This window comes from Cervus canadensis, chromosome 22, assembly GCF_019320065.1.
Source record: "Cervus canadensis isolate Bull #8, Minnesota chromosome 22, ASM1932006v1, whole genome shotgun sequence".
NCBI classification, from domain to species: Eukaryota; Metazoa; Chordata; class Mammalia; order Artiodactyla; family Cervidae; genus Cervus; species Cervus canadensis.
This window is the reverse complement of record NC_057407.1, coordinates 11,795,501-11,812,318: the sequence shown is the minus strand read 5'-3', so window position 1 is coordinate 11,812,318 and position 16,818 is coordinate 11,795,501. Positions and strand designations below refer to the sequence as shown.

Here is a 16,818-nt window from a genome sequence, read left to right as displayed (position 1 = left end):
TTGAGAGTAGGACCTAGTTCTGGGCTTTTCCCTCCACACCCCATCTACCTCTGAGGTCTGGCCTCAGAATGGCCCTAAACAATAGCATTTCCCTTGGGTCGTTACTGATTCTGTTGTCCACAGTGCCATGGGCACGCCTTCTTATTGAAGATGCCCACCAGTGAGAAAGCTGTGGAGCAGAGCTGGGTATGCCCTTCCCCCCTCTGCCCTTATGCTGCAGCTGAGTGCCCCCTTCTTGGCCACTTGAGGGTTCATACATGGCTGTCATGGCTGCAGTTTTCTTGTTTCTATGGATGAGCTTCCCCTTTCATGCCATCGTCAAGGTCTCCTGCCGGAGACTGCTGGTTTCATGATACACTGGAGGTTAAAAGGGAACCAGAGTCATTTGGGGTCTGTTTCGGGGCCCTTCTGATGGATCCTCTTAACGGTAATGAGCCCACTGGGTTGAGCTGGCTCTCCAGTTTTAGGAGGACTTGCTCTCTAGAGCCTCAGAGTATGTCTCTGGGGAGACCTGGGACCTTTGCAGCCCAGGGCTGGCTTGTGATGGGCTTCTCCTGGGCTGGTTCCTGTGTGGACCTGCTGCCTGGAGAGTCAACAGGCCATACATAGGCTCTCCACACCCCCGCTCAGCAGTCACTGGAGGTGTGACTGTGAAGACGGGGAAGATGGAGCTGGCTCTGACACCGAGTTTCCCTGCTGCCCACCCTGCCCCAGCTCCTGGTGGAGGCTCCAGCCTGCTCGGGCTGAGGGTCATGTGTCTGCTCTCTCCTCAGCCAGTGGCTCCATGGACTCGTGCCTTATGGTGTGGCACATGAAGCCCCAGTCACGTGCCTACCGATTTGCTGGCCACAAGGACGCCGTAACCTGTGTGAACTTTTCCCCTTCGGGACACCTGCTTGCTTCTGGCTCCCGTGACAAGACTGTCCGCATATGGGTACCCAACGTGTGAGTTAAAGATGTGAAGGGGCTTGTCTGAGTCTTGGCCCTGGTGCTGGACTGGTCACAGTAGGACATCTGCCTCACTTCTGAGGGGGTGCCGTTAGAAGCTGGGGCTTCAGTCAGGGCCCTCCCCTCAGGGTCAGCAGGGAGATTCTGGGCTGACCCCAGCCATCCTGGGAGGATCCCACCTGATGCTGCTTGCACGTGGGTGTGGTGGGCAGGGGTTCTGCTCCTGTGGGGGAGGCTGTTGCTTCCCTTTTTGGGGACTGGGGTACTCAGGCCTGGATTGACTTTGGGAGGGTCCTGAGGAGTGGGGAGAGCTTTGATGTGCCTTTAATGGGTTTATGGATTTCCTGACTCTGGATACCCATCCTTGCAGCAAAGGCGAGTCAACTGTGTTTCGTGCACACACGGCCACAGTGAGGAGTGTCCATTTCTGCAGCGATGGCCAGTCCTTCGTGACAGCCTCCGATGACAAGACAGTCAAGGTGTGGTCAACTCATCGCCAGAAATTCCTGTTCTCCCTGAGCCAGCATATCAACTGGGTCCGCTGTGCCAAGTGAGTATAGTCCTACCTGGAGATTGTTGGAGAGACCCCAGGGGTTGGGGGTACAGAAAAGATGCCAGGTGCCATCATCCTGACCTTGAACAAGTTACTTAGCCACTCTTTACTTTTCCCGAGCCTCAACATCCTTATCTGTGAATAAGAACATTAATAGTTCTCACATTGTAAGCTGTCAAAGTTTCACCGAGCTAATGCATGAGGGATAAGTTAGCCAGTTGCTGGCCACAGTCGACCCCCGACATCTGTGCTGACGCAGCCCAAAGTGGGTCATCAGGGGCCACTTATTAGCAATAGCAACAACAAGATAACGTCATACCATCTCTAGACATTTTCTTCTAACTCCTCATGGCAGTCTTGCAAGTTGGTGGCTTCGTTGCCGTTTTGCAGATGAGGAACCTGAGGTTCAGAGCAGTGCAGTTTCTTGCACTTCAACACAGAGAGTAAGTGGCAGAGCTGGGCTTAGAAGCTGGGTCCCTGGCACTGAGGCTTGCCTCCTTAGCTCTTGGATGCTCTGCTCCTCAGAGATGGGTTTTGCTCCAGAGCTGCCTGATGGGGGCCCAGGCTTCTGATGGGGTTGGTCTGGAAGTTGGTTTTCCTTTTGGTACGGGGGCCAGTACTGTGGGGGTGGGGCCAGGTTATGAAAGTACTTTTCAAGGCCTAAAAACTGCAGACACAGCTATGCCTACTTCTGGTTTATTCTATTTCAACAGATCTCACGTGTCAAATCTCTGTGCTCCAGAGGAAGAGGTTGGGGTGTCTGGGGACACCAGGAAACCGTGGGAGTCAGAGATTGGGACTGTTGACCTGTGCTCTTCTGGGGACCCCATGAAGTTGCTTGTTCTCTAGGGCACTCGGTTCTCTGTCCTGGGAGGTCCCTGGCTGTTGTGAGAGGCCCTCACCGTTGAGCTCCTGAGAGTAGGAGGAGCCTGGCCAGCAATTGAGTGTTGAACTCATACCAGGCCTTTGGTGGTGGGTCTCCAGAACCTCAATCCTTTTTGGTTGGCATCTGATTTTGCTGACCCGTTCTCAGAGTAACATATGGACTCAGGGAATCTGGGGACAGGATAACGATGTCCATAGTGAGCTTTGGGCCACTTTGATGCTACAACACCAGAGTCAGCATACATGTTGCCATGTGCAGTGTTGGTCACCCCTTGGGGGTGACGTCTTACCTGCTCACCAGAAGGTGGGCACCCTTCTGGCCCATCTTGTAGAGAAAAGAGCATTTGCCCTGGATCACTCAGGGTCAGAGCAGGGTGTGTGGCCCCAGTGCATTCCTGTGCTGGGCAGCTCAAGAAGAGTGACTGGAAGGTGGTGTGTGGCGCCTGTGATGTCTGTTGATTGGTGGTGTGTCTCCTGTCACCCTGGTTCAGGTTCTCCCCGGATGGGCGGCTCATCGTATCCGCCAGTGATGACAAAACTGTCAAACTGTGGGACAAGACCAGCCGGGAGTGTGTCCATTCGTACTGTGAGCATGGCGGGTAAGTTCCTAGATCCTCTCCACCACCTGTAGGCCCTGGGGAACAGCACAGACTAGGGCATGAAAAGGCCTTAGGGGCCTCCGGTGGTGGCATTTGGGGCCCACAGCCATGTCTCTGCTGCTCCCTGGCTCTGCATCTTTGTGTGTGTGTGTGTGTGTGTGTGTGTGTGAGAGAGAGAGAGAGAGAGAGAGAAAGGTTCTGCCTCATTCCCATCCCCATGAACAATAAGAGGCTTAACCTCAAGGCATGAAACTCTTGGGGCTCTCTCTTCCCTTCATTTTCTAGTTCTCAGAATTGTGACACGTTTGTCTGAAGAGGTTGAACCCAGACCCCCAAAAGGATGTTAGTATGTTCTCCTCGGTGACGACTTTATAAATGAAAGGCTGTTCAGGTTCTTGTGGCGGATGGTGGCTGTTTGTATTGTGTGGCATCACTGAGAGAGGCGCCTGTGTTTGAGCAGGGACTCACCTGATCTGGGTCCCCGAATGAACCCCAGCTTCTGCCCCCAGTAGGCTGAGACCCCCACATCAGGGCCCCTCCTGGGGCCACAGTACCATCCTGGGTGTCACATATGAGTCTGTTGAGGGCCCTAAGCTTGTCTCCTAGGAATAGGTGAGCAGAGGATTTGGAACCTGCTGGCCCCTCTTATCTGGGCCTCAGTTGTCAGGGCCTGCCCGGCCTCTGGCTCAGGTGGGGGCACCGGCTCTGACTGAAAGCCTGCAAGCAGCTGGCTGACCTTTGGTCTGAAGAGCAGTGTCTCTGCTCGAATTTAGAGGTTTGTGCTGAGACTTGCTTCTGGAAGTCCCCCTCAGGTCACTCCTAGCTCTTTCCTCACCCTCTCTCTCCTTTCTGCCTTCCCTTGCCCGCCCGGTAAAGACACAGGGCAGCAGGGAGGTGTTCTGCGCTGAGGGAGTGGCATGAGCAGATGTGCGGGCATGGGGAAGTGCTGGACGTTTTGGAGTCTGTTCTGAGTCAGGTCAGGCCTCCTGCAGCACTCGGTGGCCCCCTCTTTCCAGCTTTGTCACCTACGTGGACTTCCACCCCAGTGGTACGTGCATCGCTGCTGCTGGCATGGACAACACAGTGAAGGTGTGGGACGTGCGGACTCACCGGCTCTTACAGCACTATCAGTGTGAGTGTCCCTGAGGGGCTGATGCGGGGCTGTGCTGCGCCAGCTGTCTAGCTCAGGGCTGCGGGGCTTCACTGGGCCCCAGGACAGCCCTGGCTAGCTGTAGGGAGCCCTGGGTCTGTTGGGATCTCCAGGGGTGGGTCATCTATGGCGTGGCTGTCTGGAAACTTGGCTCGGGGATGGAAGGGGTTACTATCTGGCATCCACCAGCCCTCTGGTGGCCATTTGTGAAGTGGCAGAACCTCACGCACACTGAGGGCTAAATGGAGGCTCCCCTCTCGAGGGGCACTTCTCCGGGGCTGTGTATGCCACTTGCCTCCCCCTGTAACAGACGCTCCGTGCTCTGGGGCCAGGCTGATAGCCTGGAGGTGGTGAGGGGGCAGGTTTGTCAGAAGAGCTCTGTGTTGGTGGGACCTCGGGCACCTCTGGTTCCACGGTGTTCTCCACAAACGTGGAGCCAGGAGCTGTTTGGAGGGTCCATTTGTTAGGGACCAGGCTTGTAAACACAGCCTTGGTGCTGTGTCTCCTTATTTAATTGTAGCTCTTGGGAGGCAGGGTGGCAGGCTCCAGGAGGGAGATGGGGGTGGGGTTAGTCTTGTGTGAGCTCAAGAAGAGATAGCTGAAGCTACGGGGGTATGGAACTGGCCTCAGGGCAGGTGTGACTGGGTAGAGATGTGAGTCACCACAGTTGTGGGGATGGGGACCTGGGAAGGGAGCTGGTGAGGTGCCACAGGAGGAGCTGGGAGTTCTGTCGGAGGCTGAGTGGGTGGACAGACCTGGGGGTTTGGGGCAAGACCAGGGAGAGTCAGAGCTAGAGTAGTTTGAAGAACTGTGGTTGTGGACTTGGGACTAAGTTTCAAGGCTCACTTAAAAAATTCACACCCGAAAACGGGAAGGACAGTTCAGTTCAGTTTAGTAGCTCAGTCGTGTCCGACTCTTTGCGACCCCATGAACCGCAGCACGCCAGGCCTCCCTGTCCATCATCAACTCCCAGAGTTCATCCAAACTCATGTCCACTGAGTCGATGATGCCATCCACCATCTCATCTTCTGTCATCCCCTTCTCCTGCCTTCAATCTTTCCCAACATCAGGGTCTTTTCAAATGAGTCAGCTCTTTGCATCAGGTGGAGTTTCAGCTTCAACATCAGTCCTTCCAATGAACACCCAGGACTGATCTCCTTTAGGATGGACTTGTTGAATCTCCTTGCAGTCCAAGGGACTCTCAAGAGTCTTCTCCAACACCCAGTTCAAAAGCATCAATTCTTCGGTGCTCAGCTTTCTTCATGGTCCAGCTCTCACATCCATACATGACCACTGGAAAAACCATAGCCTTGACTAGACGGACCTTTGTTGGTCCTGCTTTTTTTGCCTCTGCTTTTTAATATGCTGTCTAGGTTGGTCATAACTTTCCTTCCAAGGAGTAAGTGGAGAAGAAGGACATATCTGTACAAAGTTGTGGGGTGTGGGGTTCAGAGTTCTCCCCTTGCACCCCCAACAGGCTGTTCTGAGTCTTAGATGTTTGAGGCTAACATTTTTTGGGGTGACTAAAGAAACAGACCTTCCAAGAAGGGAGAGTGGATCCTGGTCTTGAAAAGCACGTGGTCGAGAGTGGCTCTTACACACCTTCAGCATTCCTTGCTGGGTGAGTTTGGGCAGGTTACTTGACTCTGTGTACCTCTGGGACAATGATGAGCCGTGTTTCATAGGTGGTGTTGGGAGTGTGATGAGTTGGTCCGTGACAGGAACTGAGAGAATACCTAAGTTGTGTTGGTGATGCTGATGCTGCTGAGTCTGTCCTGGGGTCCTCAGGTCTGGTTTCCTAGCAAGGCTGGCCCAGCTGGCCCAGGCCTGCAGTACTGCACACCACCACCAGGTGGCAGGGGCCAGCCGCAAGAGTGGTTCTTGCTTCAGCAGGAAACTCTGGGGTTTGTCACTGATGGCTGTTTCAGACAGCAGCTTCTAGAACAGAGCCCCAGCAGGGTCTGCCCTCTCCTTGGAGACCACGCCTCTCCTCTCCTTGAGCCTTAGAGACCTTTCTCCTGCTTTGGGCCAGGCCCAAGTTGGAAACTGTACATCAGCACACTGATGGGGGAAGGTAGGAGGAGCGGAGTGGTGTTGGGCGGGAATGCTGTCTCTCAGTGTGAGGTCAGGGCGCCTTGGACAGGGAGAGATGGGCAGGGAGGTGATGAGGTGGAGTAGCGTCTGGACTCCGCTTCCCGTCTGTGAAGAGGTGGTGTTAGCCTGCCTGATGGGATTTGTGAGGATCTGAGGGGAGAATCCAAATGAGGATTACAGTCTAGTACTGGGTATGTGGTTTTACCACATAAATCTTTGTACTGGTGGGGAAAATCTCCAGGTGACCCTGGGAGAGTCCAGGCACACGTCTGATGGATCGGGTGCCTGGTGTTGATGAGGTACAGCAACAGGTACCTGCAGGGGAGGGCCTGGAGCGCCATGCTGTAGCCCATGTCCTGGCTGGACGTGCTGGGATGGGGTGAAGAGGTGACAGGCATCTGAGAGGATAGCAGTGCTGAGAGCCTGCTTGAGTAGGAAGCCATGTGCCTGGTGGGCGGGCTGTCCATGCCCGATGTTGGGTGAAGGCTGGACATGAGAGTGAGGCAGGGGTCAGGCCCAGAAGATGGGTTCTGGAGACTGCATAGAGGCAAAGCTGATGCTATGGGGTGGAGGGGCCAGCTGAGCCCTGGGGATCTGGGGTGTGAGAAGGTTTGAGGACACATCCTGCATCTCTGAGCTTGAGGGGCCATGGAAGAAAAAGATCCACAAAGCATCCAGAGTGACGGGTGGGGGCCTGGTCTCCCCGCAGTGGACGGCTAAGGACAGTGGAGCCAGGGGAGTGGAGCAAAGCAGGGTGTCCTGAAGAGGGTGGTCAGGGGTGTGGTGACCCACAGCCTGGAGGAGAGTGGAGGGTGCTGGGGAGAGGTACCTCGGGTTCTTGAGGGAGCGGGCTTGGCAGCAGGTGGGGGTGGGAGGGTCCATGATTGGCAGGGCTAGGGGGTGGTGGGTGGACTCGGGTGGCATCAGAAGTCGAGTCCTGAGGGGGCCTGAGGTGCATGAGGCTGATGGGCTCCGCAGGGGAATTTCCGTGTGTTAGTACAGCGGTACTTTTCTCTCATGACAGCCACTCAGCAAGCCTGAAGCATTTGATTCCTAAGCACCACCCCCGCCTTAGGGACCAGAGACTTCAGGGGCCTGAAGCACCCCACAGACAGCTGGATTCCCTCTGAACTCCCTGCCCAGTGCATGGCACACAGCAGCTATTCACAAGGCAGCAGGCTTATCCCACCACCTCTGGGCTCAGCCTCCACGGCTCAAGGAAACCTTGAGCCCTTGGTTGGGGGTCCACCCCTCACCCTCTTTGCTGGGCGGGGGACCTGGTCAGGTCTGCTCAGGTCCAGCCGCTCCCCTTCAGAGTGCCGTGGCAGCACCTTTGACCTGAGAGGTGCTCCTAGCCCCTGAGTAGCAGCTGTCCCCCCACCACAAGAGGTCGGGGGATCCCTGGGAGGCTGAATCGCCAAGAAGGGCTCCCAGCCCCTTGGCAACAGGCCCCTAAGTTGTTTTCTGACCCCTTAAGACACCCAGGGGAAAGTTTTTAAGGCCAGTGACATCCAGTGTCTCCCCTGATTGGGGTTTGAGTGCATAAGGCTGTTGTGCTTTTCCGAGAAATTGGTTTGTGATACTGCAGTGTGTGGCCAGCAAGCCCAGGCTGCCTGTGGCCACCCACCAAAATCCTGCTCTGTGGAGGGTACTTCCCGTCCCTTGTTGGGGTGTTAGAATCACTTTGGGTGACAGCAGGTGGCTGGCACCCTTTGTCTCAGGCGAGGAGTGTCTTGCTCTGGCCTGTCACTGCAGAGAGCAGTTCTGATTTCCCAATTCAGCAAGGAGTTGGTGGGGCGCTGGAGCCCCGGGAGTGCCAGTCCCCACGGACGTGGCTTAGGCGCCATATGCTCGGAGCCCACACTAAGACTGTTCAGACATCTGAGCAGCCTTGTCCCCGATCGCTTCATGTGCTTTGTGGTTTCCAGGCACGTGTGTTCGATATCCAGGGACAGGGCTGGGTGGTCAGCAGGGCAGGGCTGCTCCCCATTTCACAGATGGGGTGTTTGAGGCTTGCCTGGGTCGTGCAGCGAAGAATCTGCAGATTCCTCACGCTGTGTTGATTCCGGTCATTTACTTGCCCAAGGCCTCTGAGAGGACTTGGCTCTCTCCAGAAGCTCCAGTTAGAGCTCAGAGTTCCAGCTTCTCTGTACATTGGTCCTTAGCAACCCCCTGGATGCCCCGCCCTAACCCCAGACATGGTCATGGAAGGTTTTAAAGCTGCTGTGTAGCCAGCAGGGCAGGTCTGCACCCTTTTTGGGTTTTGGAGACTGAAAGGGTTGATTGTGAGGCCAGGCACTGTCCTGCCTGATCTGGCCAACTCACTGCCTCTCCCCCACTGTCCCTGAGCCAGCGTTCACACAACATTCCTGAAGAGCAGTGTTTAGAGTGTCCTTTGCTGCTGATATCAGAACACCTTCACTGTGTGAACCCATAGGTCTTGTATGCCCACAGCCTCTGTGTCACTCGTGATGCCAGTTGTGTTGTGAGAGCCACCCTGGGTGGTAGGTGCCGAGCCCCTTGGTGGGGTGGGGAGTGTGGTGCGGCTTGGCATTGGTGTGGCCTGTCCCCGGAAGGGACCCGCTGCTTGGGCACCTGGGTCCCTTGGCCAGTTTGGAGCCCATTGGGCAGGGGGGCAGGTTTGCTGAGGGTTCAGCAGGAAGAGCTGTGCAGTCAGGTTGTGGATACCCAGGTGTCTCCTTAGGCCACAAGCTGTGACCTGTTCCAGTACTGGGGGCAGGGTCTGCAGTGACCTCAGGCCCACTCCCTGGCACCCTGGTGACCTGTAGGACCTTGAGCTGGTACATCTCTGACCCTGAGTTGCATCTCTTCTCTGGGGTAGTGGTGGGGGTGGAGTGTAGCCCACAGCTGTGCCTGATTGGCAGCCTGCCATCAGCCGTCACTCATGTCTGCCGTGGAGCCAGGCAGAGGGCCTGCAGCTTCGGGCTTGGTGAAAAGTGGATTGTTTGTGGGCCATCACTGCTCAGGGTTTTGTGACAGGAGGCTCACCCCTTCGTGGGGCAGCTGGGCCTCCGTCGTGCAGGGGGACTGTCGTGCAGGGCTAACTCTTTAAGAGGCCTCCCTGGCACAGTCCCACCCTCTGCAGAGCCGGAGAACCTGCCCCAGGCTGACAGGGCTGGTGGATGAGATGGCTGAGCGAGTGGGGAAAGGGGGTTGGTTCTGGAGTCTGGCACATCTCCAAAAGCCTGGCTTGCCAGGCTGAGCCCTCTTCTGCAATAAATGGTTCCAGGTATTTCTACCCCAGCCAGGAGGCCTTTGCTACTCCTGCCATTTATTGTGGAGCAAGGCTTCGGGCACCCTTCCTCAGGGAGGAGGGGTAGTTCCCTCCTTTGGGTGGCCTTGGCCAGGTGGGAGGCCCTGGCGTGGTAGCTGTGCCCTGCCCCTGCGCCTGGCTGGTGCTGGACAAGCCCTGTGCTCCCTGAGCTTGCCTCCCCACCCCATCCTGCTGCTGGCTCTCCCAGCTTTGTATCAGGTCGGGGCGGGGGTGGCACTCATGCCAGCGCAGGCTGCCAGGGGCTGCAGAAACAAGAATAGTGTGCCCTTCTCCGGGCTCAGGGAGGCAGAAGTGCCAGGAGCAGCATTTTGAGGAGGCCCAAGAGGAGATGGGGGTGTGGTGAGGTTGGGGGGGGGGTTGCGCAGCTGACTCTCAACACTGTCTGCCGTGGGGCTGAGGGCTCAGGGGATCTGGCTGTGTTTGCCTCCGCCCCCCCTACCCCAAGCCCCCCCGACCCCTGACTTCACCGCTAGTGTGAAGCTGCTTTCTGGTGAATGCAGCCCCTTGGGAGCAGGGCACTGGCTCGCAGCCTAGACACGCACACCCTGAGGTGCCTGCAGGACGCTGTCTCCTGCTCCCCAGACTTGACACTCTTTCAGGGTAAAGGAAGGATTCACTTTTTAAACATTCACTCAATTGTGTCATCATAGTGAATACATTCTGGAAGTATGTAGATGAACAATTAGAGGTCCCCCTATTCCTGTCGTCCTCAGAGAGAAGTCCTGCTCTGTGTCAGGAGCTTCAGTCCACACTTCTTCTGGGTCTGCACATGTCGGTGTTGCCCCCACATGTGGGGGCTTAGTCACACTCTGTGCGCTATTCATGTTCTTCCTGCTACTGTGTGTGGCTGTTGCCTGTTCAGTTCAGCTGGGGTTGCTATGACTTCTTCTCTGCTCTCCATGCCCCTATTTTTGGTAAACACTGAGGGTGCTGCCCCTTTTCCTTTGACCCTGGGTGTAGGAGTATGTTGGGCTGTGGGGGCTCTGGACTCTGGCTCCAGGAGCTGACTCTGGGGATCCTGGCAGCCCCGCTCCTGGCCATCTTTCGGAGTTCTGGTGCTGAGAGTGTTCAGACCTAAATATCATGTTATGTAAAGTCCTGGCTGTCTCCCCTAAGTGTGCTCAGGAACGTGAATCCACAGTCCCCAGAACCTGCATGTTGGCCGGGCTGGTGTTTGAGGGGCTCCATGCACCTTTGTCGGCTCTGTGGAGGGCTAGTTCATGGTGGGGGTGTTTATTGGCCCAGCAGTGATTCCTGCATGCTCACGTGCCAGGATGAGGGGTTGGTTTTAGAATTTGCCTTTATATTTATGGCTGTTCTGACTTGGTGGGTTCATGGTTACTGTAGTCTTGCTGATTGCTGCCCCCAGGCCAGTAGTAGTGGGTATGGAGGCAGCAGGTCTTCCTCAGCAGCTGCTCTAAGAAGCTGTGATGTGGCTGGCTGGTCCACGCACTGCCCATCCCCGTGTGTCCTGTCTGGGTCTTGTCTGGATCCCACTCACCAATTGCTTTTTGAGACCCGTTCAGTGTCAGGCCTTGAGCCGGGAGTCAGGGACCCAATACAGCCCCTGCCAGGTGGAGCACATGGTCTCTAGGGGACCCAGTGGGGAATGAAATAACTGCACATAAATGCAAAACCCTTGCTTTGAAGAGGCTCATGGTGCTTCAGGAGGCCAAAACAAGGCCCTGATGGCGAGGTCTAAGGAGGCTTCCCTGGGGCAGTAACTGAACATTGAGCTACAGGGTCAGGGGAAGAGGCCAGCAAGGGTCTTCCCGGTTCAAGGGGAACAAGGGGTAGGAACGTCCCCCAGCTAGGGAGCTGACAGGGCTGGGGGTCAGGTCTTGGAGAGTGAGGGACAGCAGCATGGATTGTGGGGCTTGGGCTAGAGTAGTAGGGAAGAGTCACGGAGGGGCTTGAGCTGTTAAGGGGGTTAAGTGGCAGGACCTGGAGTAGCGTCGGATGCCTGGGGTGGTGGAGGGGGGCATCAGGCTCACTCTGTACAGGCCTCCCAGGCATCATCTGGTAGCCTCCCCACAGGAGGAGAAGCAAGCTCAGCGTGTCAGGGTGGGCCAGTCGGGAGTGGGATCAGAACCCCGGCCTGTCTGGCTCCCGAGAGCTTGTCTTCGCTGTCTTCTCACCCGCCCCACTCACGTTCTTTCTCTCAGGGCAGGGGTGTCGTATTGGCATTTCAGGGGTTTTCTTTTCCATTTGGTTTCCCTGAAGTGGCAGCGTGTGAGACAGAGTGAGGGTTATATTCAAGCACTCTGTTCGCCTCTAGCTTGATGGCTTGGTGAGGAGGGAGAGGCAGAGGGGTGGCTGGATCCCACTGCTTGCCCTCGGGCTCTGGGTGGGTCTCCTCCTGTCCTTTGCTCGTACTGCCCTCCTGGAAAGTCCTTGTGAGGCTCCTCATAGCAGCTCGGGGTGACTGCTGCCCTGGTCCAGCGCTCTGCGGAGCCTTGGTTGGTCCCGCATGCTGTCTTCTGGCTTCATGGGCCTCCCAGCCTGCACCTGACCGCCGTCCTTTCCCCAGTGCACAGCGCAGCGGTGAACGCCCTCTCCTTCCACCCGTCGGGGAACTACCTGGTCACGGCCTCCAGCGACTCAACCCTGAAGATCCTGGACCTCATGGAGGGCCGGCTGCTCTACACACTCCACGGCCATCAGGTGAGGGCATCAGCCTGGGTGGGGTGGCATGGAGTGGGGTGGAGGTGCCGCCTCAAGGTGACCCTTCCGTTGGCGCCTGGGGGGGTGTTAGAGTGTTTTGCACCCCCCCACAGCCTGGGCAGTGGGGTGAGGTGCAGAAACAGGTTTCCAACCCCTGAGAGCTGTGACCTGTGCAGAAGTGCTGGGCCTGGGGCAACAGCTGAGGAAGGAGCACAGGGGTTCAGTTGGATGGGGGTGGGGAGGGAGGCGTCTGGATGTGGTTGGCAGGGTTTCTCTAGGGGCTGAATGGAGTCTGTCCCAAGTGACCTCCAGCCTCCCTTGGTGGCGTGGTTGAGGAGAGCCCTGGGACCCATTCCATGAACAGCCATCAAGCCTCCTGGAGCCCTTTGGAGGCAGAAACAACAGGTGCCTTGCAGAGGTGGGCATAAAGGAGGGGAATCTTCCCACACATTTGCTGAGGAATTCCCAGAGTTGAATCAAGGAGAGGGGCCTTTTCTCTGAGCCGCTTTTAGCAACACATCCGTGCCTTGGCTCCCTGTGTGGGCAGTGACTGGGCACAGGCCCCGGTGGTGGGCTGTGGGAGGTGGGCTGCCTAAGGCTCTGCCCCGCAGCCACCCTGGGTGTGGCTGAGTGTCTCCTGCTGAGTAGAGTGGTCAGCAGAGTGTCTCCTGTTGGGACAGAGACCAGAGCATTACCGTTTGTCCATATCTCTGTTTGTGAGCAGGCACAGGCAGGATGGAGAATAGGGGCACTCTTGAGGACTGAGGGAGGCTCTGGGGTGCTCATGTCTCTTGGGCCAGCAGCTAGGTGTGAGGTGTCTACCCCAGGGCCCTCTGGATCCCGCTGCCACCTGAGTTGGGGTGTATAGGGCCTTGGCTGGGTCTTGTGGGGGCACAGGCCTTTTCTTCTGCTTCCTTGGGATGTGGAGGCCACTTGCCGTCAGCCGTGGTGATCCCTTGTCGTCAGAGACATGTCTGGTGTGCAGGAGGCACGGACCTGTTCCCCTAATGTTAACACATCTAGGCGTCATGTGTGGCCACTGGGCTGAGGTGACTGCTGCTCTTGTTGTCAGCCTGTGGGGGAATCACCTTGCTTAGCCCTTTGGCAGTCTGATTACTTAGATTCGTGCATAACCAGTTTTGGATCTTATAACCAGGAGGGCATTTGAAAACCATGTAAAGGCTGCTACCTTTTGTGTTCCGATGATAAAGAAGGAAAAGCAATGCACGGAAATACTGTGCAGACAGGTGCATACCAGGTGATCAGCCTGTTTTCTTTTTTCTTGTGAGTGTTCTTTAGACAGCTGACTCACCTCTGAGCCTGAAAAGCCTTGAATGCAGCGTCTACAGGGGCATTCCTGAGCTCAGGCCCAGCATCAGCACATAGGGGAACCTGTGGATGTTGTTCTCTCAGAGAAGCAAGACAGGGGCCAAGATAAGTCATGTGGGTGCCTGTCTGCCATTGAACCTGGAACGTGGGAGCTAGGCTGAGGACAACTGGTAGTTTGGGGTGTAGAGAGTGGGAAATGGCTCCAGGAATCAGTTCTTCCTCAGGGCACCAAGCTTGCAGTGCCCAGAGGAAGGGGGAAGAAAGCGAAGCAAGCTCACCCCTATTCATCTTGCTGTCCGTTTGTCCATTTGTCATCTGCTCCCCAGCTCGCTGGGCTGGGCATCAGGGGTATGAAATGGATGCGGTGGTCCCATCCCCTGGGGCTCATGCCTGGCAAGCAGGGGACTCCCTGGGGCCATCAGCAGAGCTGAGGTGGCATGAGATGCATTAGGAAATGAGGAGAGGCAGGTTGAGTCTTGAGTGGTACTTGGAGGGTTAGGTGAAGCAGGGTGGGCTTCTCCCCCAGAGTGCTGCTCAGATCAAAGTGGGAATCGGAGTGTGAGGCTCACATTTGTTTCTGTTTTGACCCTTGAAAATCCTTACCAAGTACAGACACTTAGCATTGGTGTGCTGCAGGCCCTAGGGTCCTGGGTTTAGGGTGATTCACAGTCAGCTAAGGGTGCCTTCCTTAGAAAGGATAGTGTGGTTGAGCAGCCTTGATTGGGGCTGTTGTTAAAAACAGCCTGCCAGCCAACCTGAATACCTAGAGCAGATAGACATCTGGGCTAGGAGCAGGAGTGGCTTTTCTCTCACCGAGGGGACAGATGTGTGGAGGTTAGACCTGTGTTCTCACTGGGAGCCAGTATGCTCTGTAAATGTCCCTGACCTGTGAGGGTCTATAACATGTTATCGGGCCGAGTGGTTCCACTCCAGGAATCAGTTCTTGGACACCTGTGTTGCCCCTTTAGAGAATGTATCTCCCTGGCCAGGCCCCAGGGAGAGGGCCTGTACCGTGGCTGAGGAGTGCAGCTCTACCTGCATGCTCCGTGCAGCGTCTGGTCGGAGGCTACCCCCTCGTGAAGTGCCCCTGGCCCCGTCCTTCCGGGAAGATGTGCACCTGCGCTCTTTGGCGACTTGAGCTTCCACATTCTGTTCCGGGAGGTGACTGAGGGCCTCACCCAGCACAGCTGTCACTGGCCACTTCCTAAAGCCTGTGGCTGAGCAGCCCCGTGGCTCCCTAGTGGCCCCGGATGCCCAGGGATTCTGTCCCATGGAGTAGTTGGCAGATTTGAAAGCAGCTTTGAGTCCTGGTGGGGGAATTGAGGCCCAGAGAATGGTCTAGGTGGCTTAGGGTTGTCGAACCTGGGACAATTAACCACATCTACAGTTTCCACCACACCCGCTGACCTCATACGTATGACTGTTAGAAGTTGCGTTGTAATCTCACTCTTGTTTTTAGTAATAGATCACTGGTCTGTGTAGGGGGCCAGCAGTCCTTATGGCTTCTTCTGTTCCAGCTTCATTGGATGACAGCGTTCTGGTCAGTGGGAGAGGGATCCCCTTGAAGTTTTGGTTTGGACTTGAGGACTTCCTTGTGATTGCCCTCAGGCAGAGCCCCGGGGGAGCTTTAGAGGGAGGGCTGTTGAGTTATTCTGCCCCGTGGAGCAGCAACCCCCTTGGGCCTCCAGTTCCACACCTGTGAGAAGGTACAGTGCAGGCCAGGGGTCAGAGGCCAGCTGAGAGAAGCCAGCCGAAGGGGGCTGGAGCTGGGGTGAACCTGACTCTGACCAAGAGAGGGGGCTCTGTGTGTGCCAAGGAAGCGTCTCTGTGTTCTGTGCGGGGACTGGCCTGAGCCACCTCTAATGGGGGAAGAGCAAGGAAGGGTCAGAGTGGAGAAAGAAGGGTCGGGGAGGCACAGCTGTTGGGCAGAATCTCTCTTGCCCTGGGTTGAGGCCAGAAATCTGCTGTCTCTTGAAGGCACAGGGCCACCAGGACAGCCATGTGCCAAGCGCAAAGCTACGATCAGGATCACCTGAGGTGGCTTGGGTCTCCTGGGCAAGGCCTGCGTGCAGCTGGTGCCCCAGGGGTCTGACCCTGCTGGCAGTTTGGTTCTCTGGTGTGTGACTGGCCACACTTCCACTGGCACATGAGGGGCCGGCTGACTTGTGGGGCTGGGGGCGGACATGAGTTACTAGTTTGTTGTAAACCTAAAGGATTCTGGGACTTCCCCCTGCAGTCCCGACTTTGAGATTCTGAGCCACAAAGGGCCATTCAGGGGGTGCAACTGGTGATTGAGCGAGGCTCCTGTCCCGTGGGAGCTTGCATCACACATGCTGTACCCCTGAAACAGCTCCCTGGCTGCTACTGGGGCTCGTGTGGCTCTTGAGAGACTTCTTTGAGGTGAGTGTCCCCAAGTGACTTGGGGAACAGGCCCGAGAGCTGGGCAGGCCCATTGCTGTCTCCAGCCCAAGTGGGCCCTGGCCTTTCGATTGCCCTGTTGCTGTTGCTGCTTGAGGGCAGCAGATCTGCAAACTCCAGCTGAGCAGACAGTCCCTTTGCCAGGGCAGGGGTGTGGGATGGTTCAAGGAGCCTTTTGGGGCTGAGAGGTGGCGTAGCCCTCTGCCTCCACGTGAGTCTGCCATTCAGGTGGAGAGTGAACAGAGTGGGGAGGCACTGCTAACTTGGGTATGGGGCACTGCCCTCCTTCCTCCGCCTTCTCCCCTGGGGACACTGGGATGATTTCTCTCTCAGTGATCTGGTGGAAAGGATCCCTCCCGGTCACTTTTGCCACCTGCTTTGACTGAGGCCAAATGTCTGATGTATTTTATTGGGGAGAGTTCACAGCTTTGTCTGATGCCCTGCTTTCTAAGGAACCACCTGAGTATTTCCAGCTTATACCCACCTGTTTCTGGTTTAGAAAAGATGCTGGACACTCTCTCATCTTGTTCAGCCAGAAAAGCATGAGTTTTGGGGGGCCACAAAAGGGAGGAAAGGGCTTGGGTGTTGGGATCAAACCATTCTGGCACCATCTCTTACCCTTTGACAGTGGTCAAGACCTTGCCTTTGCCAGCCTTTCCTCCTCTGTAAGAATGATGCCTGTACCTGTCATAATGGGAGAGGATGTCTGTGTTGCTCAGCACCAGACACAGTAGGTCCTCCCAGGGGTCCGTCCCTTTTCTGTGCAGCTCTTGGAAAATGACCCCGTGCTTTGCTAGGTGAGAGCTCTTTTTTCTAAAATGTTTATTTATTTTGCTGTGGTCGGTCTTAGTTGTGACACTTGGGATCTTTAGTTGTGGCATGT

The 16,818-nt window shown here is 56.2% G+C and overlaps 1 protein-coding gene across 5 annotated transcripts in view; it reads left to right on the top strand.

The window, feature by feature from the left end:
* The window catches only part of POC1A (POC1 centriolar protein A), a 118,526-nt gene that overhangs the window by 51,817 nt on the left and 49,891 nt on the right, over positions 1-16,818 (top strand). For all 5 annotated transcript variants that reach the window (XM_043441906.1, XM_043441908.1, XM_043441904.1 and 2 more), the window contains exons 3-7: positions 774-945; positions 1,319-1,498; positions 2,878-2,985; positions 4,002-4,117; positions 12,055-12,188. In XM_043441906.1, the coding sequence (XP_043297841.1) occupies positions 785-945; positions 1,319-1,498; positions 2,878-2,985; positions 4,002-4,117; positions 12,055-12,188 (699 nt within the window). In that variant the 5' untranslated portion in view covers positions 774-784. The remainder of the gene's footprint in view (positions 1-773; positions 946-1,318; positions 1,499-2,877; positions 2,986-4,001; positions 4,118-12,054; positions 12,189-16,818) is intronic.